Source organism: Thamnophis sirtalis, unplaced genomic scaffold (genome assembly GCF_051295495.1).
Source record: "Thamnophis sirtalis isolate CommonGarterSnake01/CBP01778 unplaced genomic scaffold, rThaSir2_p1.2 scaffold_8, whole genome shotgun sequence".
Taxonomy (NCBI): Eukaryota; Metazoa; Chordata; class Lepidosauria; order Squamata; family Natricidae; genus Thamnophis; species Thamnophis sirtalis.
Genome location: NW_028261388.1, coordinates 17,665,541 through 17,689,259, shown reverse-complemented (window position 1 = coordinate 17,689,259; position 23,719 = coordinate 17,665,541). Strand labels below are relative to the sequence as shown.

The following is a 23,719-nucleotide window of genomic DNA, read 5'->3' as shown; positions in this document are numbered from 1 at the left end:
GGTTGCGAGTTTTTGTGAAAATATTGTGTTCCTTCAGAGTGTTGGATTTAAAAGATTTCAGATGCTTTCTTATGGCAAAGAATTTTCTCTACTATTATCCTCTCTATCACGCACACAGATTTAGGTTTACTTAATGATTAGGTATGTCTAGTTTAATGAAAAGAAGGACTTGGGGTGACATGATAGCAGTGTTCCAATATCTCAGGGGCTCCCACAAAGAAGAGGGGGTCGAGCTATTCTCCAAAGCACCTGAGGGTAGGACAAGAAGCAATGGATGGAAATTAATCAAGGAGAGAAACAACTTAAAACTGAGGAGAAATTTCCTGACAGTTAGAACAATTAATCAGTGGAACAACTTGCTTCCAGAAGTTGTAAGTGCTCCAATATCGGAAGTTTTTAAGAAGGGATTGGATGATCATTTGTCTGAAACGGTATAGGGTCTCCTGCCTAACCAGGGGGTTGGACCAGAAGACCTCCAAGGTCCCTTCCAACTGTGTTTATTCTATTCCATTCCATTCTTTACTAATTATGTGCCTAAAAATCTCAGAATACTCTACCTGAATTATGTATGTTACTGAACAAATGAAGAAATATCTCATGTGTGCGTATGTATATCTAGACACAAGCATGTTTCCTCTGTTTATTAACTCTTTCAGATCAAATTAATCATTTCAAATACAAGCACCCAGAATGATTCTGGAATCTGGCAGCCTCTAACTGAACAACTTTTTTCATCAATTACAATTCAATAAGTATTTTTTAACATGTGGCTATTGATCTTGGTTAAAATTAATTTATTCTTGGATTATCCTGAATATTGTATTAGTTAAAGGGTGTATGAATAGCAATGAAGGTATTGATGTAAACCCAATTCAACATTTAACTACGAAACCTACTTCATGTTCTATTACACTGCGAGCTATACAGAGCTTGTAGGTCTGCACATATTCTCCCCTTATTAGAGAGATTGCCAGGGAGGGCAGACAATTTTTATCTAGGCTTTCTCCTCCAGGACACTAACCCGGTTACCACGTATGTAGTGGCAGAGTTCTGTGCTGCTGCAGTGTCCATAAGAAAAAAATTGGCTACAGAAGTATAGTTGTCATCTGGTACCAATTATCTGGACATACCTCTAACAATCTTTGGACCATTGTATTTACTCCTATACTTAACAGCGTTGCACCCAGGTAAACTAGGGAGTGACCCAAACAATCTGAGAACATGTATGTTATTTTCCATTTTTAATGTCGATACCTTTTAATTATATCTTAATGTCAGAGGTAGAAAATAAATGCAGGATTAAGTCAGTAAGCAAACGAAGATACTGATGGATGTGGTTTGTTTTGTTATTTCTTTGTTTCTTAACAGATGAGAATAGGGATTCACTCAGGATCTGTTCTGGCTGGAGTTGTTGGGGTAAGAATGCCCAGATATTGTCTCTTTGGCAACAACGTCACCCTAGCAAGCAAGTTTGAGTCAGGAAGCCATCCACGCCGCATCAACGTCAGCCCAACGACCTATCAGTAAGTGTTCTTTAGCATTTTTTAAATATTTCTTAAAGCTTTGATACACATTATTTCTGGGCCATAAAATAAAATGATATATCCTCCCCAAAGTGCCATCCATTTTCAATAGAAAGTAAATCAAAGGACATAAGACAATTTGTATCTAAATAAGGTTTTAACTAAACAATGTTTTAACAAGGGACGCGGTGGCTCAGTGACTAAGACACTGAGCTTGTCGATCAGAAAGGTCGGCGGTTTGAATCCCTAGTGCCGCCTAACGGACTGAGCTCCTGTTAATTGTCTCAGCTTCTGCCAACCTAGCAGTTCGAAAGCTTGTAAAAATGCAAGTAGAAAAATAGGAAACCACCTTTGGTGGGAAAGTAACAGCGTTCCGCGGACCTTTGGCATTTAGCCATGCCGGCCACATGACCACGGAGACGTCTTTGGACAGCGCTGGTTCTTCGCCTTTGAAACAGAGATGAGCACCGCCTCCTAGAGTCGGGAACAACTAGCATATAAGTGCAAGGGGAACCTTTACCTTTAAAGTTTTAACTAGAAAGAGAATGTACTATCTATCTGTCTGTCTTCTGTCAATCAATCAGTCTCTGTAAGAATTTGGGACATACCCATTTAGGACCTGATTTCTGAATAACAGAATTATATATTCAGCAAGAATGCTTGGAACTTGTGCTTTTTTAAACTTTCCCCATATTTTTAGTTGGATGCTTTAGTGCACAAGTGTCAAACTCATCGCGTCACTTTGTGGTCACATGTCGTATCACGATGTTTTTCTTTTCATGGAGCTGGGGTGGGCATGGCCTGCGTGTGACATATCCAGCCCATGGGCTGCCAGTTTGACACCCCCTCTAGCATAAGAACTTGTAACTATAATTATCTTCCTTTGATGTGACCCAAGCAGCCAATATTCAACATGAAAATCACTTACTTCAGAGTAGGATCAGGGCAACTGGATGGATCTGAGCGTTTACTGGCCAGATGCCCTTCCTAACACCACTCAGAGTTTGCAGCAGATTTTTTTTTGCACCCTAAGAGAGAAACATCTACTACTTAGGATTAAACTCTCAACCTTCTAAGTGGGAGATCAATGATGGGTTTCTACCAGTTCGACTGAACCGCTAGTAACTTGGTGGCCTGGGTCGCTGGAACTGGCAGCGACCCAGGCCTGCCATGCCACTGAACTGGTTCTTCCACCGGTGCCGTAGGCACCACCACCTTGGTTGTTGCTTCTCTGCATGCACAGAGCAATTTTAGTTGTACTCTACATGCACACAAAGTGCACATCAAGAGTGCACACACAGCGCATCTCTAAGTGAACCGGCAGTAGCGGCTGCCAGAACCCACCACTGTGGGAGATGTGTATGTGTTCACCACAAGGCCACCACACTGCTCAGCAAATATTCAATATACAGGTTAAGAAATCCACCACAACCATTTCTTCCTTTCAGATATTCTGATTGTTCAAAGGTTTCCTTTATTAGTATTTTTTGCAAAATACCAATTAAGGCCATTATAATCTCTTTCAATGGTGCTTCGACTGTGCCCTATCAGATTGGACTCAATAAAATACGGCATGAAACAATTGAAAAATCATGTAAGCAGCCCCTAAGGAAAACATTATTGTGAGAGGCACATCATTTGAGTTATATGTGCCCCCAATGTTTTCATAACTTTCAAAGGCACGTTCAGAGTGATCTGGATTTCTGAACCTGTCCTACGCATATGATTCATTCTGACTAATTTAACTGTTTTGGAGTTAGCCTTTATGAACTCACTTTGTAGTTCGAAATTTTCTTCACTATTGTGGGGTTTTGTAGTTTTCTTCCTGTGGTTTCAGCATTCTTTGTCTGTTTGCATGCTTTCTCTTTTTCAATAATCTCATGAGTCTCTGTGTTTGTGTAAACTTTTATGTGAAAGAAAGCTTATGTAATTATCTTCACACAAGATGTTCAGGGACTGGTACAATAGAATATAAAATAGCTAGAGATTTGAAGTTTTAAAAGCAATTAAAACTATTGCTCAAAATGAAGATTATTCATTGTGGATAAAAATCAGATAACTATTGAGCCAGTTTGTATGCTTCGACAAGGGGCAGATATGTTGAGCAGATTTTGATGGATGGATAGTGGATGAAGAGAGGCAAAGCAGGAATATGGGAATACAAAGCAATTTGAAAAGCAGTTGGCATAAAATAAATTCTTTTGTCCCAGATCGAGCTAGTAACAAACAGTTATTAAAATTTTAGAGATTAGGTATTTGAAATCAGGGTCCAATTTCCCTCTGCGATTCTGTCAGATTGTTTCGTTCTGATTTTTAATTCTTTTCTCATGATGCTCAAACTCATCATATGAATAGATACTCAGCAGCAGGTCCCCAGAAATTTAAATCTGATTTTACCTTGGAATGTGAATTTTGCACAGTCAAGATAGTCATTTGTGGTATTTATTCCAAAGCCACACAACAGGTTTTTTTTTTACTGAATTGCAGGGATCAAATCTACAGTGATAGGTATAAATGTTGTATGTTCTGCTAGCAAGCTACAGTCCCTGTTTCTAAAGCTCTCTATCTTACTCCAGGAATAGAAATAGGAATGGGAATAGAAATAATAGAAATAGAAATATGGAATGGAATAGAATAGAATAGAATGCAATAGAATAGAATAGAATAGAATAGAATAGAATAGAATAGAATAGAATAGAATAGAATAGAATAGAATAGAATTCTTTATTGGCCAAATGTGATTGGACACACAAGGACACACATTTTTGGTGCATATGTTCTCAGTGTACATAAAAAGAAAAAAAATCATTAAGAACTATAATATTCAACACTTAGTGATAATCATAGGTTGCTAAATAAGCAATCAAATCATACTAGAAAACAAATAAAATAACATAAAATGTAGAGATACAGGCAACAAGGTTAAAGTCATAAGTGGGAGGAGATAGGTAATAGGAAGAATGAGTAGGTTAATAATAATACAGTCTTAGTAAATACCATATTTTCGGAGTATAAGATGCACCTTCCTCCCCCCCCCAAAAAAAGAACGTAGAAATGTTGGTGTATAAACCGAATATAACCATTTTTGGCCTCACGAAGCCCTGCCATTTTTGTGAAAAACAGGCTTTTTTTCACAACAACAGAGGTGTTTTTGCCTTTCCCCCCCCAGCCCCCAAAAGCACTCTGCAGGCTTCAGCAAGGCTGGGGGAAGGCAAAAGCACCCCAATTTTTGTGAAAATGGTCCATTTTTTTGCCTATTTTTTCACAAAAATTGGGACATTTTTGCCTTCCCTCAGCCCTGCTGAAGCCTTCAGAGTGCTCCTGGGGGCCGGGGAGGACAAAAACTTTTTTTCTTACTTACCTCTTCAAAATCTTGGTGAGTCTTATACACCAGTGCATCTTATAGTCCAAAAAATACAGTAGTTTGACAGCGATCAGGACAAAACTGAAAAAAGGAAGTCAACAACTAAGCAACACCAGCAAATTGTGCTCAGATGTTTCGTTCTAAAATCCATTACTGCTGCCTCGTATGCCATCTGGCGTGTTCTCGTTTACACACTGAAAAACTGGATGTTTGAACAAGCTGTGCTTTGGACTCCATTCTACAGCTGTTTTGTGAAATCAGTGAAAATCTAACCATTGTTTGTAACTCAACTGAAGGAGTAGTTTGCATTCTACTCCAGTGTTTCTCAAACTCAGAAACTTTAGATTATGTGGACTTCATCTCCCAGAATTCAATAGTCAGCTGGGGAATTCTGGGAGATGAAGTCCACACAGCTTAAAGTTCCTGAAGTTGAGAAACATTTTTCTATATTAGGACGCCATTAGAAATTGAGCTATAATCAAAGAAGGCTCCTACTTTCCACATAATCAAATAAATAATGGCAAGGAGTCTTGGAGAGTCACGAACCAATTAAGCGAACTAATTGTCTCCTGCAAACTCCACTCCTCTTTCGTTCTTCTTTTATTTTCTCTGGGAGGGGCCATTCATTGTCCACCTGTGGCCTTACTCCCAAGTTGACCCTGTTCTTCAGCTGTTCCCTTGTCTGGCAATGCTGCGCATGCGCACATTTGGAACAGGCTCCAGCTGTTCGTCTGCCTCACTGATGTCTGACTTTGAAGGCAGTTGATAACTGGCATACGGCTTTGGCCCCCTCTCTGCCTCTGACACAGAGCTTTCATCAGAGCCTTCAGGATTGGCCCATGTTCCTCCCCAACCTCCTCACTGTCCAAATCTGCTCCAGCTCTGCTGGCAATAGTACTTAGACTTATATACCGCTTCATAGAGCTTTACATTCCTCGCTAAGCAGTTTACAGATTTGAGCATATTTTCCCCAACAATCTGGGTCCTCATTTTCCTGGCCTGGGAAGAATGAAAGGCTGAGTCAACCTTGAGCCAGTCAGGATCGAACTTCTGGAGAGAGCAGTGAATTAACAACATATATTATACATTATAAAATATATCACAAATGAATTTCAAATCAAAACAAAACCACTGTCAGGAGTTACAGGCCTGCTTTCAAATTGTTGTTTCCTTGGATTATATATGATGCACTCTGTTTATTTAGAAAATTCCACCTCATTGGTTTATAGCCAGTAGTGCTAATCAATATACCTCATACTCCGTAGGCAGCAGTAGGGAACATACACACGAGGGATTTTCGGTCCCTCTTTTCTGAAAAATGAACAGATTTGTCCTGCTAATAGCATTGAAAGCCTTCAAAAGGTGCATCACTTTCCATGTTTAATCTGTTCCACAGGCAGAACTTGTTCTGTGCTTGGATTCTTCCTGTTAAATCAACTAACAATTTAAGTGCCTCGTTTTATAAAAACAATGCCTTTCATTTGCAATCCATTCTAAAACAAAGGGAGCAGAACTCAGTTAATTTGGATATGGTAGAGAACTTATTTGTGAAATGCTAGCTCTTTGCTAAAATAGATACCATATGTGTGTAATTCAGTGTACTTCATCCCCCACCCTTCTAAAGGAGAGCCATAATACAATATTATATTGAAACATCCAACTGTGATTTTTTAATCTTAGTTGTATTTTCACCAAATTTGAAAAATATTAAAGTCATAAATCTGATAAAGATTAAAGGTTTTATTCCATTCAGTACCCATAGTGATTGTTTGAAGGAGGATGTGGTATGTAGAGGAACATAATGCTTAATTGCCATGACATTAGAGAAAGAGAAAATCTTCAGATTATTTGAGGAGTTTTGTTTTTCTGTGGGCTGTAAGTTCTTCATTTCCCATTTTCTTCCAATTAATTTAGAATTGTGTTAACATCTCACCCTAAATGTGTGAAGTTGATAACGGTGTGAAAGAGCCAGTCCACAGGTCCAAGTGTATGATTTGATCTTCTGTGAGGTGATTTCAGAAAAGCAGTTGATTGTGCTGAAAAGTGTTAGCTTGTCTACTGGTGTCATTAGAGTCCTTCACATAAAGAATGAATTTGTTCAAATCCTATCTATCTATCTATCTATCTATCTATCTATCTATCTATCTATCTATCTATCTATCTATCTATCATCTATCAGGCAAATATCACTCACATATCATGAAATCTCCAGAACTGTAAAGCCTACAAACTTGAATTTTGGCACGTATGTTCCTCTTAGCTTCTAGGTGCTCTCTAAGAAAGGATTTTTCAAAATGGCCATCAAATCATTAGTATTTATTATATTGTAATTAACACCCTCTAATGCTAAGGAGTTCTACTCCCCTTCCCCATTTGAAAAGACCTCTGTTCCTACTACCAGTTGCCTCACATTCCGTTACTTCATTTCAAACTGGCAGATGTTCCACTCCTTCACTCAGGAGTGGTGTGGGGCTCCTTACAGTACTAAGCATCGTACCAAAGGCTTTCTAGGAGCCTGGGGAGGGTGAAAATAGCCTCTCCATCCGTTCTCCAGAGGACTCAGGAGGGCAAAAAAATGGACCTATGGGGAACGCAGAAGTTCAGGAATGGTGACTTCCGGTTTGTCCCTAGGGGCGATTTTCTACCTCTGGAGCCTTCAGGAGGCTTCCCTAAAGACTCCGGAGGGTGAAAAATGGACCTACGGACAAACCGGAAGTCACCATTCCCAAACTTCTGGGTTCCCCATGGAGCTTATTTTTGATCTTCAGAGCCTTCAGGGGCCTTCAGGAGGCTTACCTGAAGGCTCTGGAGGGCAAAACCCGGCCCTATGAGCAAACCGGAAGTTTGTTCCTGAACTTCTGGTTTGCCTGTGGGGCTGGTATTTTGTGCTTTGGAGGCTTCAGGGAAGCCTCCGGAGGGCGAAAAACAGTCTCAAAAGAAGGCTGAAGTCAGCTGACAGGACATCACTTCGCGTGCCCTAACAAATGGCTCCGCGTACCACCTGTGGCACACGTGCCATAGGTTCGCCATCACGGGTCTACACCTTCCACCTATGGAACTGCTTCCGGACTCAAGGCGGTGGGAGCAATATTCCCTTATGTGTTTCAATCACCAACCACCAGTGAGCCAATTTCTCCTGCATAGCCCAATCACATGGTTTCATTGCGAAGCACAAGTATCCAGCTAGTAATGAATATAGTGCTCCTTCAGTGATTGTAATTGTCAAATAAAAAATGTAAACCTGGATTTTTTTCCCAAGTAGTATTAACACTAGACAAATAATCAACAGTAAACAACACCCTATTCAAGGAACTACTAAGGAAAAATTACACTCTCACCAAGACAGGCAGGGCAAATTACCTTATATAAACAGATCCCATTCCCTTCTCAGCATGAAGTTGTTACCTAGTTGGATAAGAAAATATCTGCAAACAACTAAACTCAGAGAACACAAAGAACCGTACAGTTCAACCTGACATACAGATTTTCCTCTTCTATTGATTGTGGATCTTGTTAAAAATCAGGATTAAGTGTTACCACTATTCCAGGTGATTGACTGGCCTATAGCACTATTGGATATACCTGATCCATGAATGTCCATGGATAATTGGCAAAGATACAACATAAAATCAAGTATAATTGTTTGATTAACGTAACACTAGAACTCGAGATTCCAGTGATTATAATTAATTGATATAATTTCAATTTTGCATCAACAATACATGTTGGCCATTAGTTTCCCTGACTTTGGCTGAGATTAGATGATTTCATGGATAAATCTATGATGACTATATTTAATTTTCAGATTTATAGAAACAATACTATTACATAGCAACTGTTACCAAACAACTGGGAATCCTACAGCTAGAAAACTGATTGTTGAAATGGGGGAATTGGACACTGGAATAGACCAACCTTCATTCTGAAACTTTAAATTTGTCCTGATGCTCTTTAATGAAACATCATTATGCAATTCCAAGAAAATCATTCCATATTTATACTGGTTTGGTATTTTTTTTCCTACCTGGAATCATTTAGATTAAATAAATGCAATTTGTAAGCACAGTTTTTTTTTCCAGATAATAGATGTTACTGTACAGATAGACAAGGACACTTTCTGGAACAAGAATTTGTCTTTTAATACAGACAGGTCCTATTTATCCCTACTTATATTTGACATTTAATCATGGGATCTTTTGAGTTTGCTTAAGAAGCTTTGGAGAGATTCTGTTGGTTGAATAATAATTCTTTATTGTCGGTGCACAACATATGTACAATGAGATTGGTTGAACTCCTTCAACCAACACCTTTGTTGGTGTGCTACAATGATCCCAAGAAGTTGTGTATTTTGGGGCAATTTGAAATTCTTGGTTTACATGGCAGAGAGTTCCATTTTATACATCGTGATGATTATCTTCCAATACGTTTTGTATTTATTTCAATGTAAGATGCTCTACAGTTATCTGTTTCTACCATTTGGAGTTCTGGGTTACATTTTTTACTCCTTTGAATAATGTTGCTACTCAGTTCCTTTTATGGACACCTGCGTTATTGCTTTGGTAGTGAAGTACTTGGTTACTGTGGGATGTTTTTCAGATGTAGCTTTTTTGCCAGTTTCCTCTGTTGATGTTCATAAAAGTTGTGAGGGTTTTGTTATTTTTTTTTAACCTCTGTTCCTTTTTTATCATAAAAAAATGAATTGTTTACCTAATGCATCCATATTTGGGGCTGAATGTAGTGGATTGTCAGATGAGTAAAGGTGAGATGAGTAAATCCATATGTGTTCTTCTGATTTGTATCTATATTGGTCCATTGAAGTGGAAGTAAACGGTGAGCAAAAATCAATAAATACCCTGAGCCAAATTTCACATATTCTATTGTCTGGTGCTGCTGCCATTAATAAGCTCCACACCAAGCTAGTTGCTGGATGCTCTTGCACATCGAATGCACTTCATCTGTTGTGACTGGGAGGATTGTGGTTAACTGCAAAATCAATGTTGTGATGTCCCATGCAATCTTCAGATTGCACATTGATCATCCTTAATGCTGTGGGAGAGAAAATGAGAGTCCTCATGTTAGAAATGTTTGAAACAGATTGTGATATTTGTCTCATTTTACCAAATAGCAACATCAAGTTGTCTAACCAGAACCTGAAGTCAACTAGCTGCAGTCAAGGGCAGAAAAATAGTAGGAGACAGATAAATGCCAAATGTTATGCGAATATAGTACATCTGATCATTCATAAACCAAATGCTACAGTTTTCATTTGTAGATATAATCTTCATCTGGTTATTACAGCCTAAAGGGCCAATTTACCAGTAACTACTGCATTGTCAAAACTTATATTCTCTCAAACATAATGCTTTTCTAAAATGGTGGTAGATTTCATAAGTACAGTCATTAAGCATGTATGCTATTTTCAATTTTTTTACTATGGGTTCTATGGGCGTGGCTTGGTGGGTGTGGTTTGGTGGGTGTGGCAGAGGAAGGATACTGCAAAATCTCCATTCCCTCCCCACTCCTGGGGAAAGGTTACTTCAAAATCCCCATTCCCTCCCCACCCCACTAACCTGCTTTCCAGCTCCGTTCCCCTGTGCAGGGCAACAGAAAAAGATCCAGCCAATCAGCTGGGACTCGAGAGGCAGCACTAGATAGGGGCGGGGCCAGTCAGAGGAGGTATTTGCCTGTTCTCTGACCTACTCAAAATTTCTGCTGTCGGTTCTCCAGAACCCGTCAGAACCAGCTGAATACCACTTCTGCTATCAGTTTAACAGATTAAATTTAATTAAGACAATTATTAAACTAGGGAGTGTGATGCTTTAAGTCAAAGTCTACCCAGTTTGTTTTGCTGGTCTTTTCTTGTTTTAGAAGCTGTAAATGTTCAAACCTTGGATAAACTGCTCAATGCCAAGGAGGTTAAGCTCCAGAAAGGCTGTAGCAACATCACAAATGAATCAGTGAAACTTATCCTCTGTCCCTTAAGAACCATTTGTAAAATATGTCAGGTTTCTTGTCCTCTTAAACTATATCCTATCTTAGACAATACAAACTGCTACATACAGTGTAGTCCCAAGGAAAAATGTTGTAGGAAACCAAATGAATCTGGCCTTGCAGAGAAAGCAAGTTAGGTTTTTGTTCAAGTACAGGCAATTAACAGCCAGCTATGATATCTATATTTTAACAAACCAGCCAGTAATTGCTTTATCATATTGCATTTTATATTCAACATTTATGCATTATTCAGGGGCAGTAGTGTATGAATTGTTCAGTTGCCTGAGAAATATAATGGGAGATAAAACTTTTAAAAATACATGAGCAATCATAATGGGTGGTTTATTATCATACTAATAACTTTTGCTGGTTGAGTCCGTTATTACTTCCGAGATAAATCTAACTTTTGATTGAAATTATCTGCATAACAATAATGTGCATAACAAGCTTTGGCTTGCAAAAAAATGCAGGGTTTTAGTCAGTTAATTCTACAAAAAGAGAGTATGAGTATTTGCCATTCTCGGTAGATAACAAACCATTTTACATTCAACCATTGTAAATGTTTTTGAGAGAGAGTGGGGAGGGGCAGATTACATTGAAGTCTGGAATTAAAAAGTCACTTTATGTCCATGTAGGAGAAATTAGGGAAGAGTTTTATTTGTTTGCAAACATACTAAAGACCTCTTAATCCTAATAATTTTCTATCTATCTATCTATCTATCTATCTATCTATCTATCTATCTATCTATCTATCTATCTATCTATCTATCTATCTATCTATCTATCTACCTACCTACCTACCTACCTACCTACCTACCTACCTACCTACCTACCTACCTATCTATCTATCTATCTATCTATCTATCTATCTATACATACGTGTGGTGGCTCAACAGCTAAGACTGAGCTTGTCAGACAGAATGGTCGGCAGCTCAGCAGTTTGAATCCCGAGTGCCGCTTAACAGAGTGAGCTCCCGTTACTTGTTCCAGCTTCTGCCAACCTAGGAGTTTGAAAGCACGTAAAAAATGCAAGTAGAAAAATAGGGACCACTTTGGTGGGAAGGTAACAGTGTTCCGTGCGCCTTCATCATTCAGTCATGCTGGCCACATGACCACGGAGACGTCTTCGGACAACGCTGGCTCTTCAGCTTTGAAATGGAGATGAGCGCCACCCCCTAGAGTCAGGAACAACTAGCACATATGTGCGAAGGGAACTTTTACCTTTACCTTATTTGATAAAAGATGCCCCATTTCAGTCAGTTGTATGTCATCATCTGAAGTTATATGACTTGTGCAGAACCCACTAAAGGATTAAAATGGCTTTATACATAGACGTAATGAGTTTTATACAGTTTTGACAGCTGCAAGATATGGTTTTGCCAACAAGCTGGGGGTCCATTCAATTTTTCAAAAATAGCATCCTGGTCTGAACTTTGCCCTGAGCCAAATAGCCTGCCAGTTTCAAAACATCTAATTCCCAAGTGCATACTTGCTTATTTATCCCACGCTGCTCTTCCTTAATACAATATGTCCTTTCTATTTTGGGCACAGTGTTTACATCAGTCTTGTTTAGATGGCCCATCCAGACATTATGTGGACAGACTTTATGTGTAGATAAATCCTCTACTGCACCCAATAGTCTAATAAAAAAAACTTATTTTCGTTTATATGTTTCTAACTTTAGAAGTATTATTTTGAACATGGTAGTGCTTTGCCAACATCACAGTGGCAGAACAGATTACTTAAGCTGTTAACATTGGGATTTATTTTTCTCAACAGTATGATTAAAACACTCATGACTTTATATAACTTCTCTTTCTTTCCAACAAACCAAATATTAATTTCTCTGGACATAATTGAAACAATTATGTGACTTGGTGCGGTGTTTTTCACACACCCCGTCATTATTCTGGGAGAAATGGCTCTGTACTATAGGAGGGCTTTCATTTGTTTTAATAAATTAGATGTGTATCCTGCCTGTTCTCTAAATGTAATTGCATTTTCCTCATTAGAGTCACCCCCTCATAGAGCCGAGGTGGCACAGTGGTTAAATGCAGCACTGCAGGCTACTTCAGCTGACTGCAGTTCTGCAGTTCGGCTGTTCAAATCTCACCGGCTCAAGGTTGACTCAGCCTTCCATCCTTCTGAGGTGGGTAAAATGAGGACCCAGATTGTTGTTGGGGGCAATATGCTGACTCTGTAAACCGCTTAGAGAGGGCTGAAAGCCCTATGAAGCGGTATATAAGTCTAACTGCTAACTGCTATTATACTCAGTGGTGGGATTCAGCCAGTTCGCACCTATTTGGGAGAACCAGTTGTTAACTTTCTAAGCAGTTCGGAGAAATGGTTATTGGAAGAAATCTCCTCCCCCCCCACATTACAGGGTTTATCCTATAAGGAAGGCAGGAAGGAAACATTCTGGGGTTGTTTCTAGCCTAATCTTTATTGCCCTGCTTACACAAACTGCCTCTCCAGTTAACCCTTATTACATTGTAACAGCTAAGGTGAAGCGCCTATTGATGTGAGTGTCATTGAGTTGGCCACACCCACACAGTCACATGATCACCAATTGAATTGAATTGAATTGAAGCCATGCCTACCCAGCTGGTTATTAGAGCAGGTTGATAAATTATTTGAATCCCGCCACTGATTATACTACACCAGTTCTGTGAAAAAGAGTCAGCAAACAAAATGGTTAATGAAACCTGGATCTTTGTGATTCCACTCAACAAGTGTACCAAGATTCTGCCACACTGAATGGAAAATAAAACAATATTTGTTTCCTTTCTCTATTTGTGCATATGGTTCCTATTCAATTTGATCAACAGTTGAATCACACCATGAAACAGGCAAATAAGAAAGTATTCTTCACCGCACCAAGGCAGCTCAGTGCCCAAAACATATGGTCCATGAGCTTCCCCGTTGTTCATCCAGAATCTGAATAGACTACCTCAAACTGCCTAATGTCATTAGCGATCATTTTAGTTCATATGAATTTGACAGAGCTAATGACCAAAACCTTTTGAACCAAGAACAAAAGAATGTCAGATTAAATGATGCAGATATGGAATGTATTCAGGCTCATTTATTTCCTGCTGTTTCTCCTCCTCTCCTCCTTCTGTATTCAGGGGAGGAGATTGAAAACCTGTGATGCTCATCTGCTTTTTCAGTTATCACCTTGGATTTTATCTTTCTCAGCTGGGCGGATTCATATCTCTCACTTATATGATCTGAGGGACTTCATATTATAGCAGTTAGCTAGCCAGAGAAAGATGCATGTATGAATTTCAACTGTCTTTCACATTATATCCCCTTAGAGTAACAGTGTTGTCTATCCCTTTGGATTTGTGGCTAAGACGGTGAGCTTGTTGATCAGAAAGATTGGCAGTTTGGCGGTTCTAATCCCTAGCGTCACATAACGGAGTGAGCTCCCATTACTTGTCCCAGCTTCTGCCAACCTAGCAGTTCGAAAGCATGTAAAAATGCAAGTAGAAAAATAGAAACCACCTTACCTTCCCATCAAAGGCACAGCCCCTGAGCCACCGTATCCCTCATATTTATTCTAGAGGAGCACACAAATCTAAAGTTGCAATCACTTGAAATAGCCAACTTATAAGTTCTTCCAGGCACTCTGTTATTGGTGGAAAGCCAGGCAATGTTAATGACAGAGTTGATTTATCAGCTCTCATTTCACCTGGTTACAGCTGTTCTTCAGTTAGCCATGCTAGTTATCAAACTTGGCCTACTGCAGTGAGCTTCCATGTTGGCATGAGTAAAATATCCAAACCATCTGACATTTTACATCCTTGGCTGTCTATTTGTTTCTGAACTCAGGTTCAAATGTTATGTTGCTCTCTTGCTCCATTAATGTATAGAAAACAAAGTTCTAAAAAGGGTGAATTTCTAAACAGGACCAGGAAGACGTTTCTCTTGGTGTGTGCTACGATCTCAGCCCAGTCTCTCTCCCTTCCTCTCTTTCTCCCCCTCTCTCCCTCCATCCCTCAGTCTCTCTCTCCCCCCTCTATCTCCCCCCTCTCTCTCTCATACACACACACCAGACACCAATCTCTAACATCGTTATTTACAATCATTCTCATAGGCCGATAGGTATTATTAGAAAATAAAAATAATGATTTGATTGGAAGTTGGTATAATCTTCCTGCTACCAAAAGCCCTTGTGTGTTGCAAAGTATCTACATATGAGTGGCATGAAGAAATATCTTCCCTGTGCCCTCTGATACCTCAGTGTCATAGGTGGTATTCAGCAAGTTCTGACCAGTTCTGGAGAACCAGTAGCGGAAAATTTGAGGCCCCGGCCTATCTATTCTCTGCCTCCCAAGTCCCAGCTGATCGGGAGGAAATGGGGATTTTGCAGTATCCTTCCCCTGCCATGCCCACTAAGCCACGCCCACCAAACCATGCCACACTCACCAAGCCACACCCACAGAACTGGTAGTAAAAAAAATTGAATCCCACTAATAATCAGTGTTTTGTGAGAAATGGCAGAAGATGCTCTCAAAATTCTATACCTGGCTTAAAACCATTGCCACTTTTTGGCTTACATCTGAAGAATCCCATTCAAACATTAAAATAAGCTCTGAAGGTCTTTCTCCTATGACCCATACGAAAGAGGAGAAAGATTGATAGCGACATATTTGCTGTCTCCTATTTTGTTTTAATTTTTTTTTGCTTAAGGAGGACCCTAAAAATATTTTGATTTCAAAATTCAAATGCAGAGTAGAAAGCAATAAGGAGGAAGGACAAGGTTGTAGAGCAGTGGTTCTCAACCTGTGGGTCGGGACCCCTTTGGGGGTCGAACGACCCTTTCACACGGGTCGCCTAAGACCATTGGAAAAACACATATTTTTTTAAAAAAATACAGAAAACATAAAATAATTATTTGGTTGGGGGTCACCACAACATGAGGAACTGTATTAAAGGGTCACGGCATTAGGAAGGTTGAGACCCACTGTTGTAGAACAATGATTGAGAAGACTTTCTGCTCCATTCCTCAGAAGGTATCTCCCAACCCAAGTTTCCTGCACAACTATACGGGCAACTGGACATATCATTCAACACAATTCCCTAGTCCTGAAGGATATACAGTTAGTGCTCAAGTTACAGCAGTTTATTTAGTAACCGAAGTTACAATGTCACTAAAAAAAGTGACTTATGAGTTGTAGCATCCCCATAGTCACATGATCAAAACTTAGTTGCTTGGCAACTCACTGGTTGCAGTGTCACAGGGTCATGTGATCACCTTTGGCGACCTTCTGACAGGCAAAATCAATAGGAAACCAGAATAGTAATGCAGAATAATGCAGAACTTAACCATTGCAGTGATTGACTTAGCAACTGCAGCAAGAAAGGTTGTAAAATGGGGCAAAATTCTCTTAACAAATGTCTTGCTTAGCCACAGAAATGTTGGACTCAATTGAGGTCGTAAGCCGAGGACTCCCTATCTTCTTTGGCAGCTAAAAGAGAGAAACCAACATTTACCTCTTCTTTTGGCTAGAATCTTTATACATATACTTAGTGAGAGATACATTTGATTGACGTGTTTATTGCCACTGCAGCCAAGCAAATAAAAAAAATAACATTTTTTATTATATGTGCGCTGTTTTAAATTTGTTTTTGAGCTGCCTTGTGCATTTTTACTAAATGAAAGTGCAGGTATAATTTTAAATGAATGTCAAATGGAAAAACACATTTTTGCATCAGTCAGATCAGTCGAATTGCTAGCTTAACAGAGCATTTGTTTACTATCTCAAAAGCACCATTCTATGCATGGTGCACAAGAGAACAGCTATCTAATAATCCATTTCAATTTATGTGTAAACAAACAAATGGATAATTAAAACTCAATAAACCCTAGAATCGTTGTTAGCATTATTTATTGTTTCATTTTCCATCAGTGCATTTCTCAACAACAACAACACATAACTCGAAAGTTAAAAAGTAGATATGCCCTGTTACCATTTTCAACTATTTTTACTTAAAATGATTCAATATTCTAATCCTTTGGGTATTTTTTTAATCAGAAGTCATATTTAATTTATGTGCTGATATCTCCAGTATATCTTCTTTTTAAAAAAATAAAATTTATTCATAGACACATTTTTGAAAAACAGTGCATTGTCGGAGTATACTGTTTACAAATAAAAAACATCAAAAAAGAAGAGTGGTGTTAAACATTGGCATACAAGCTAATAACAATAATAATGATATAGTAACAATAGTAGTAGTATAACCAAAAAGCTTTTAGGTAGGTTTCTTCTTACATTAAAGTATTGTAATTATTTACCTTTTTATTTGCAGTACTAACATTTATAATCTTACTTTTCTCTCATTCCTACCTCTTCCTTCTATCCATTCATAGATTTTATTCCAAATCATATAATATTCCGTGTCTTCTTGATATTTAATTTTAAAGGTTAATCTAACCATTTTGGCACAGTCAAAAAAATTTCAAATTACAGCCTATGCTAGGGGGGTATTCACATTTTTCCAATATTTCGCATATATGATTCTTGCTGCTGTCAGTATGTGTAAAACTAAATATGTGGTCCCTTTATCATAGCCTTCTGGTAGTTATGCCTACCCTGTTTCCCCGAAAATAAGACCTCCCCGGATAATAAGCCCAATCGGACTTTTGAATGCATGCACTAAAATAAGCCATCCCTTGAAAATAACTCCTCCCCAAAAATATTCCAACAGAGCAGCAGCCATGAGGTAGCCACACTCACCTCCTCCTGCACCTCAAAAATAATAAGACATCCCTGAAAATAAGGCCAGGTGCTTATTTCAGGGTTCAAAAGAAAATAAGGCCCTGTCTTATTTTCGGGGAAACACGGTAGGAGACATGTTTCTGGTTTCAACTCAATATTCGGTTTGATTTTCATTTCCAGCCAGTTTTGTATTTTCTCCCAATATTCTCTTGCTTTACTATACGTCCACCATGTGTGGTAAAAGGTGCCTGGGGTCTGACTGCATTTCCAACACTTAGCAGACAACGCTACTAAACATTTTTGCCAGTCTTGCAAATAGGTATTTTTTTTTAATCAGAAGACATTTTTAATTTATGTGCTGCTATTTCCAGCATATCTTCTAACAAATGTTCTAGAAATGTACATTTCTCTCTGCTGTACAGATGATTGTAACTTCGCACAAAGTTCAATCTGCTACACCAATATCAGACTTTAAAGTCAGGTGCTGGCAACCCTCCACCAATTTACATAAATCAGTTTTCTGCATTATTAGACAACATTGTTTGAAGAGCCAAAAGGCAGCAGAAAGATTCAAATTACTACCAAGCTATAAAATAGGAACAAATAAGAAGTTTGAACTGGAATAATTGATGTAGAAGATCAATGGAATGAAAATTGAGAAAAGGAAAATTGAGAATGAAAATTGAGAAAAGGCAATGCAAGGCCAGACCTCTGAGGAACCAGTTCAAAATATGTATGCATGTATGTATTCTTATATAATCAAATCAAAGCATATGGCCATTCAAACTCCAAAACTCTGACTCTGAGCAGTTAATACAGAATTGCAACCAGTACAAAAATAATATGGCAGACAACAACTGCAGGACAACAATCTCCTTCTGAGGATGACTGCCCGAGCAGGAGTTCCAATCAAATGAATATTAGCCAGCCAGTATACAATAACTAATATTAAGGTCTGAACAGCTCTGGGAGGAAAATTATAGCCATTCTAAATTCAAAGGCCACTATTACATAGAGCACAAAAAAGAACACAGACATAACAACTAGCCCTAGTAGAATAATCTTGGCATGATGGATTGCCATGTGTGAGATTTTTGTAGAGGAACATTGCTTAATAAAAAAATATCTAGGGATATTAATCTTTGAGAAGCTATGGACTGGATTAAATAACAAAAAACTCTAATTATTATTTTTCATATCATTTTATAAATTTATTAAAGAATGTATTCCAAAGAGTTACATTCCTGTAGAACTGGACTCAAAACTCTCTCTCTCTCTCCCTCCCTCCCCCCCTCTCTTTTTTGTCTGTCTGTCTATCTATTTAATGAAATTTTGCATGAAATTTTATTTCAAGAGATGATAATGTCAACTTTGTTTAGGATTTTTCTCTCTCAACATGTGCTCATATTTACTACATGTTGATTTATTTTTAGTAATACCCTGTTTCCCCAAAAATAAGACCTCCCTGGATAATAAGCCCAATTGAGATTTTGAGTGCATGCACTAAAATAAACCCTCCCCCAAATACAAGCCCTCCCCAAAAATATTGCAACACAGCAGCAGCCTTGAGGTAACCACACTCACCACCTTCTGTACCTCAAAAATAATAAGATCTCCCTGAAAATAAAGCCAAGCACTTATTTCGGGGGTCAATAAGACAGGGTCTTATTTTCGGAGAAACATGGTACTAATTCATTTATTCTTTTCTTAAACTTGTATGACACTCATCTTTCCTAGAGAGAACTCTAGTTGGCTTACCAGCCATAAAAGGAGCAAGATAAACCATTAAATAATAAACATTAACACTAAAATTAACATAAAAGTCAACCACTATGGTAAGGAAGGGAGCATGACACACATAGGGAGAATATCTTAGTCTCTTGGTCTTCTGGAAGGGTGTGGTTGACTTGGATACAATGTGGCACTCTGTTGTGCCACATTGTTGTGGTTGGCTTGGCTACAATCTGCCACTCTATGGGAGATGGGAGATGGTGCAAGAGAGAAAAAGTCCACCTTCATACTGTTCTTACACTTGGTTTTTAGCCTTCGTTTAATTCTAATTGTTTTTATATTTATGTGTAATCTGCTCAGAGTCACTTAGACAATGAGGTGAATGGCATATGAATTCAATAAATAAATGAGATCTCATACTCTTGGTTTCAAATGACTGTAGTATACGGACACAATTCAGATGAATGGCAGATGCAAGTTATTCCTGGAAACTCCTTTTTCCCCCTGCTGTCACCAGATGTATTGATGATAGAGTAGAGTAGAGTAGAGTAGAGTAGAGTAGAGTAGAGTAGAGTAGAGTAGAGCAGAGCAGAATTGAATTGAATTGAATTGAATTGAATTGAATTGAATTCTTTATTGGCCAAGTATGATTGGACACACAAGGAAATTGTCTTTGGTGCATATGCTCTTAGTGTACATAAGGAGAATAAAATACATCCATCAAATAAAATAAAAAAATACAACACTTAGTGATAGTCAAGATTACTAATAAGCTATCAAATCATACTAGTAAACAAATAAAACAATATAAATGGAAAGATATAATCAACATGGTTATAATCATAAATGGTGAGAGATAGATACTAGCAAGGAAGAGAAAAATAATAGTAATACCGTCTTAATAAAGGAGATTGAGTGGTCCATGAAAGTAACATTTACCTGCTGAGTTTCTTTCCACAGGTGCAAGAACCGAAGAACTGTGGCTTCAGATTGATCTGCTTGACTTGGTGACTCTATTTATTTAAGACAAAAAACAATGACCAGTCAACCAGCCGAGTCTCCAATCTTTAACTGTCTTTGTAAGCAACCTAAGGATGGAGTACGCTGCCTTTTGATAACCATGACTCAAAAGTTGTCCCATTCTTGTCTTTTCCCTTACCTTTAGGCTTCTGAAAAAGGAAGAAAATTTTATCTTCATTCCTCGGTCCCGTGAAGAGCTTCCAGACAACTTTCCAAAGGAAATCCCTGGGATTTGTTATTTCCTGGAGGTCAGAACTGGTCAGAAGCAGCCAAAGTCTTCTGTCACATCTGCCAGAGTGAGAAAGATCTCCTACAACATTGGCACCATGTTCCTTCGGGAAACGAGCCTATGAAGCCTGTTGCAGATCAAAGACTCATCAAAAAAGCACAAGCCCAGAACTGGGTCATGACAAGAGAGAGAGAGGAGATGCTTTCTTTTTCACTGCATTGTTCCAAGGAAAGCAGTAAAAGCTGTGTGAAATGTCAGGCAATAATTCTTTTTAAAGGTGGGTGATTGTTGTCAGTAAACAAACTGGAAAGTGGCAAACAAGGGAGCAGGGATTCCTTTTCTTTCTTTTCTTTTCTTTTTTTTTTACAAAATTCAAATTCAAATTAAAATATTTCTCTGTTGCCAGAGATCCTATTGATCATAAATGTCAGTACGGTGGGGGTTTATTTGATTTTGTTTTTAAAAAGGAATCTAAGTTAAACAACTGCGCTTGTGGAGATATCCCTATAAGTCAGAGGTACCGTGTTTCCCCAAAAATAAGACAGGTCTTATTTTCCTTTGACCCCCAAAATAAGTGCTTGGCCTTATTTTCGGAGAGGTCTTATTATTTTTGAGGTGCAGATAGCAGCAAGCGTGGTCACCTCATGACTGCTGCTGTCTTGTGAAAAAATTTTCGGGGAGGGCTTATTTTCAGGGGAGGGTTTATTTTAGCACATGTGCTCAAAAGCCCGATTGGGCTTATTATCCGGGGAGGTCTTATTTTCGGGGAAACAGGGTAGCTTGTAGCTGCCTGGTTATCATTGGATGCTAACTCCTATCCACTAACATGGCCACGGTCATACCATATATTAACATTAAGAGGGACCGGGGTTGCTAACCATAACATCCATTAAAATAGAGTACTTTGTGGGTTGTGTTGCTTTCTTCTGAAACGGGCCATTGTTGTATGCAAGTGTGGACTCCTTGCTACTGTTCTTACCCTCTTTTTATCTCGATAGAATCAGGATTCTCCTGATCTTTTAATCACGTGCACCTAAACAATTTATACAAGAGTTGTAAACAGTGTTAAGCCAAAGTTCAACCAGAGATTTCTCAGCTTATGATACATTCCTACATTTGAGGGATTTCTTGCTGTGGGTGAAAACATTTCTGGTTGATTGCCGTTCTTTAACCACTTCGTACAGATATTGTAAAGATTATTTGTAACCTTTTTAGCAGAAGAAAATTTTAATTTGAGATATGATATATTAAGGATTTTACCCTTTTTTAAAAACCTACATTTCGCTTTTAGGGCAATATTCTATAGCAAATACGAAGCTGGCCAGCTTGTTTATATTTGATAGGTATCCAATATCTGAAGTTGGATGATTACGATACACAATTTTATTGCAGTCTGCAAAGAATGATATTTTAGTGATTTTCATTTTCTGCCATATGTTTTATCCATCCATGCCCATGTTCACATTATTTGTGCTAATAATAGATGTCCAATATTGGGATAGTATATAAAAAAAGCCATGCTGATCATGTCTGGGGAGATTCTGTCATCCAGGTCATAGTTGTCTCAAAGGTGCTTTTTTCCTTCAAAAGACACCTGGGCTGTTTTTTTTTTTTCTTTGAGAAAGAAGAAGAAAACATTTTGCTTCTCAACCAAGAAGCTTCATGAGTTCCGATGGCAGGGATTGAATGCTATCAGAACTGATGAAGCTTCCTGGATGAGAAGTGAAACGTCTTCTTTTTTCTTCCTTTTTCAGAAGCCTGAAGATAAAGGGGGGCAAAACATTCCAGATGCATTTTGAAAGGTGGGGGGAAGCATTTTTGAGACCATGCCAATGTGTCTAGTAGTTGTAAGTAGACTATTCCAAAATGGAATCATCAGTTACCCTTGTAGAATTGTAACCATTTATCCTGTTAATAAACCAGATTAGAAGGCTTCTCGGATATGCTTGTTACACTAAACCTAACTCTAATTAACACTGTTTCTTTCATTAGTAGGTAATGAAATACACCTAAAAGTATGTGATTAGTACTTTATCTCCTGAACACCACATTGTTATGGTATGTCATACCTTTCATTGTGTAGCTCACTCTATCTACTATTATCTAGTTACTAGCATGGATTAAAATCTACAGCTATAAATATTGTTGGATTTAGAAAGGTTGGGGAGGGGGGGGACTGATGCATCTACAATAACTTTCATGCTTAATCATAATGAGAAACAACCCATACAATAAAATTCAGTCTTTGGAACTTTAAAATATCGATGTTAGTTGTAAAAACAAACAAACATGAATAGTGTTCAACCCCTTAGAAAGCTTGATTACATGTCTCTCTTTTATTATACTTTCACCACCCTGGTTATAAGTATTGTTCTGTGGTTGTTAGAACATATTCAAGATTAAATAAGTTTAGTATTTGCACTTAGGCTGCCAGTGTAAAAGGACAGACTACTTTAGAGAATTCTGATATCTTGAGGTAACTTCTTCAGAGTAAGGCATTCAGGAGGGTCCACAATAATGCCCAGTACTTCAAAATGGTAGGTGCCACCAAACAATTGGAGCCCTACAACATGCAACACACATTTAAAAAGAGTGGGTCTGCCCAGCGGTGGGATTCAGAAAGTTCTCTCCAGTTCTGGTAAACCAGTAGTGGCGGCTGCGGGAGGCTCTGCCCACTTGCCCTGATGTAATGCATGAGCACTTTGCATGTGCAGAAGGCGGTGCTCATGCATAGACGTGGCACATGCGCTCACATTTGTGAACCGGTAGGGAAGGTAAGTGAATCCCACCGCTGGATCTGGCCACCTGAACCTGCCATTTTGAAGTCAGTAACTGTTACTGCAAATGCCCTGGAAGGACTATAGCTTGATAAATAATAAAAGTTCGTTTAGATCTTTTGATCACCTTGTGTCCATTTTTCATGCAGAATATTTCGGAGAGGTGTTTGCCTTGTAAACTTTCTAAAAGTTATATCCTACCCAAGGTAGCTAAATATGCTGTATAGTTTTATGCTTTGCTATAAATGTATTCACTACATGGTCACTCAAGCTTGGAAGTATATCAAGCAATATATGGCTAACAGTTAAATTATATGGCTCTTCAGATTTCAAGAATGGTGAAAAATCAAAGCTTT

At 38.5% G+C, this 23,719-nt stretch overlaps 1 protein-coding gene across 2 annotated transcripts in view; it reads left to right on the top strand.

The window, feature by feature from the left end:
* Window positions 1-22,525, top strand: part of GUCY1A2 (guanylate cyclase 1 soluble subunit alpha 2) — a 221,775-nt gene extending 199,250 nt beyond the window's left edge. The window contains exons 7-8 of one of the 2 annotated variants that reach the window (XM_087721159.1): window positions 1,369-1,523; window positions 20,503-22,525. In XM_087721159.1, coding sequence (XP_087577285.1) covers window positions 1,369-1,523; window positions 20,503-20,710 — 363 coding nt within the window. In that variant the 3' untranslated portion in view covers window positions 20,711-22,525. Of the gene's footprint in view, window positions 1-656; window positions 1,070-1,368; window positions 1,524-20,502 lie in introns of those variants that run through there. The other variant, XM_087721160.1, reaches the window with a different exon arrangement.
* The last annotated feature ends 1,194 nt before the right edge of the window (window positions 22,526-23,719 follow it).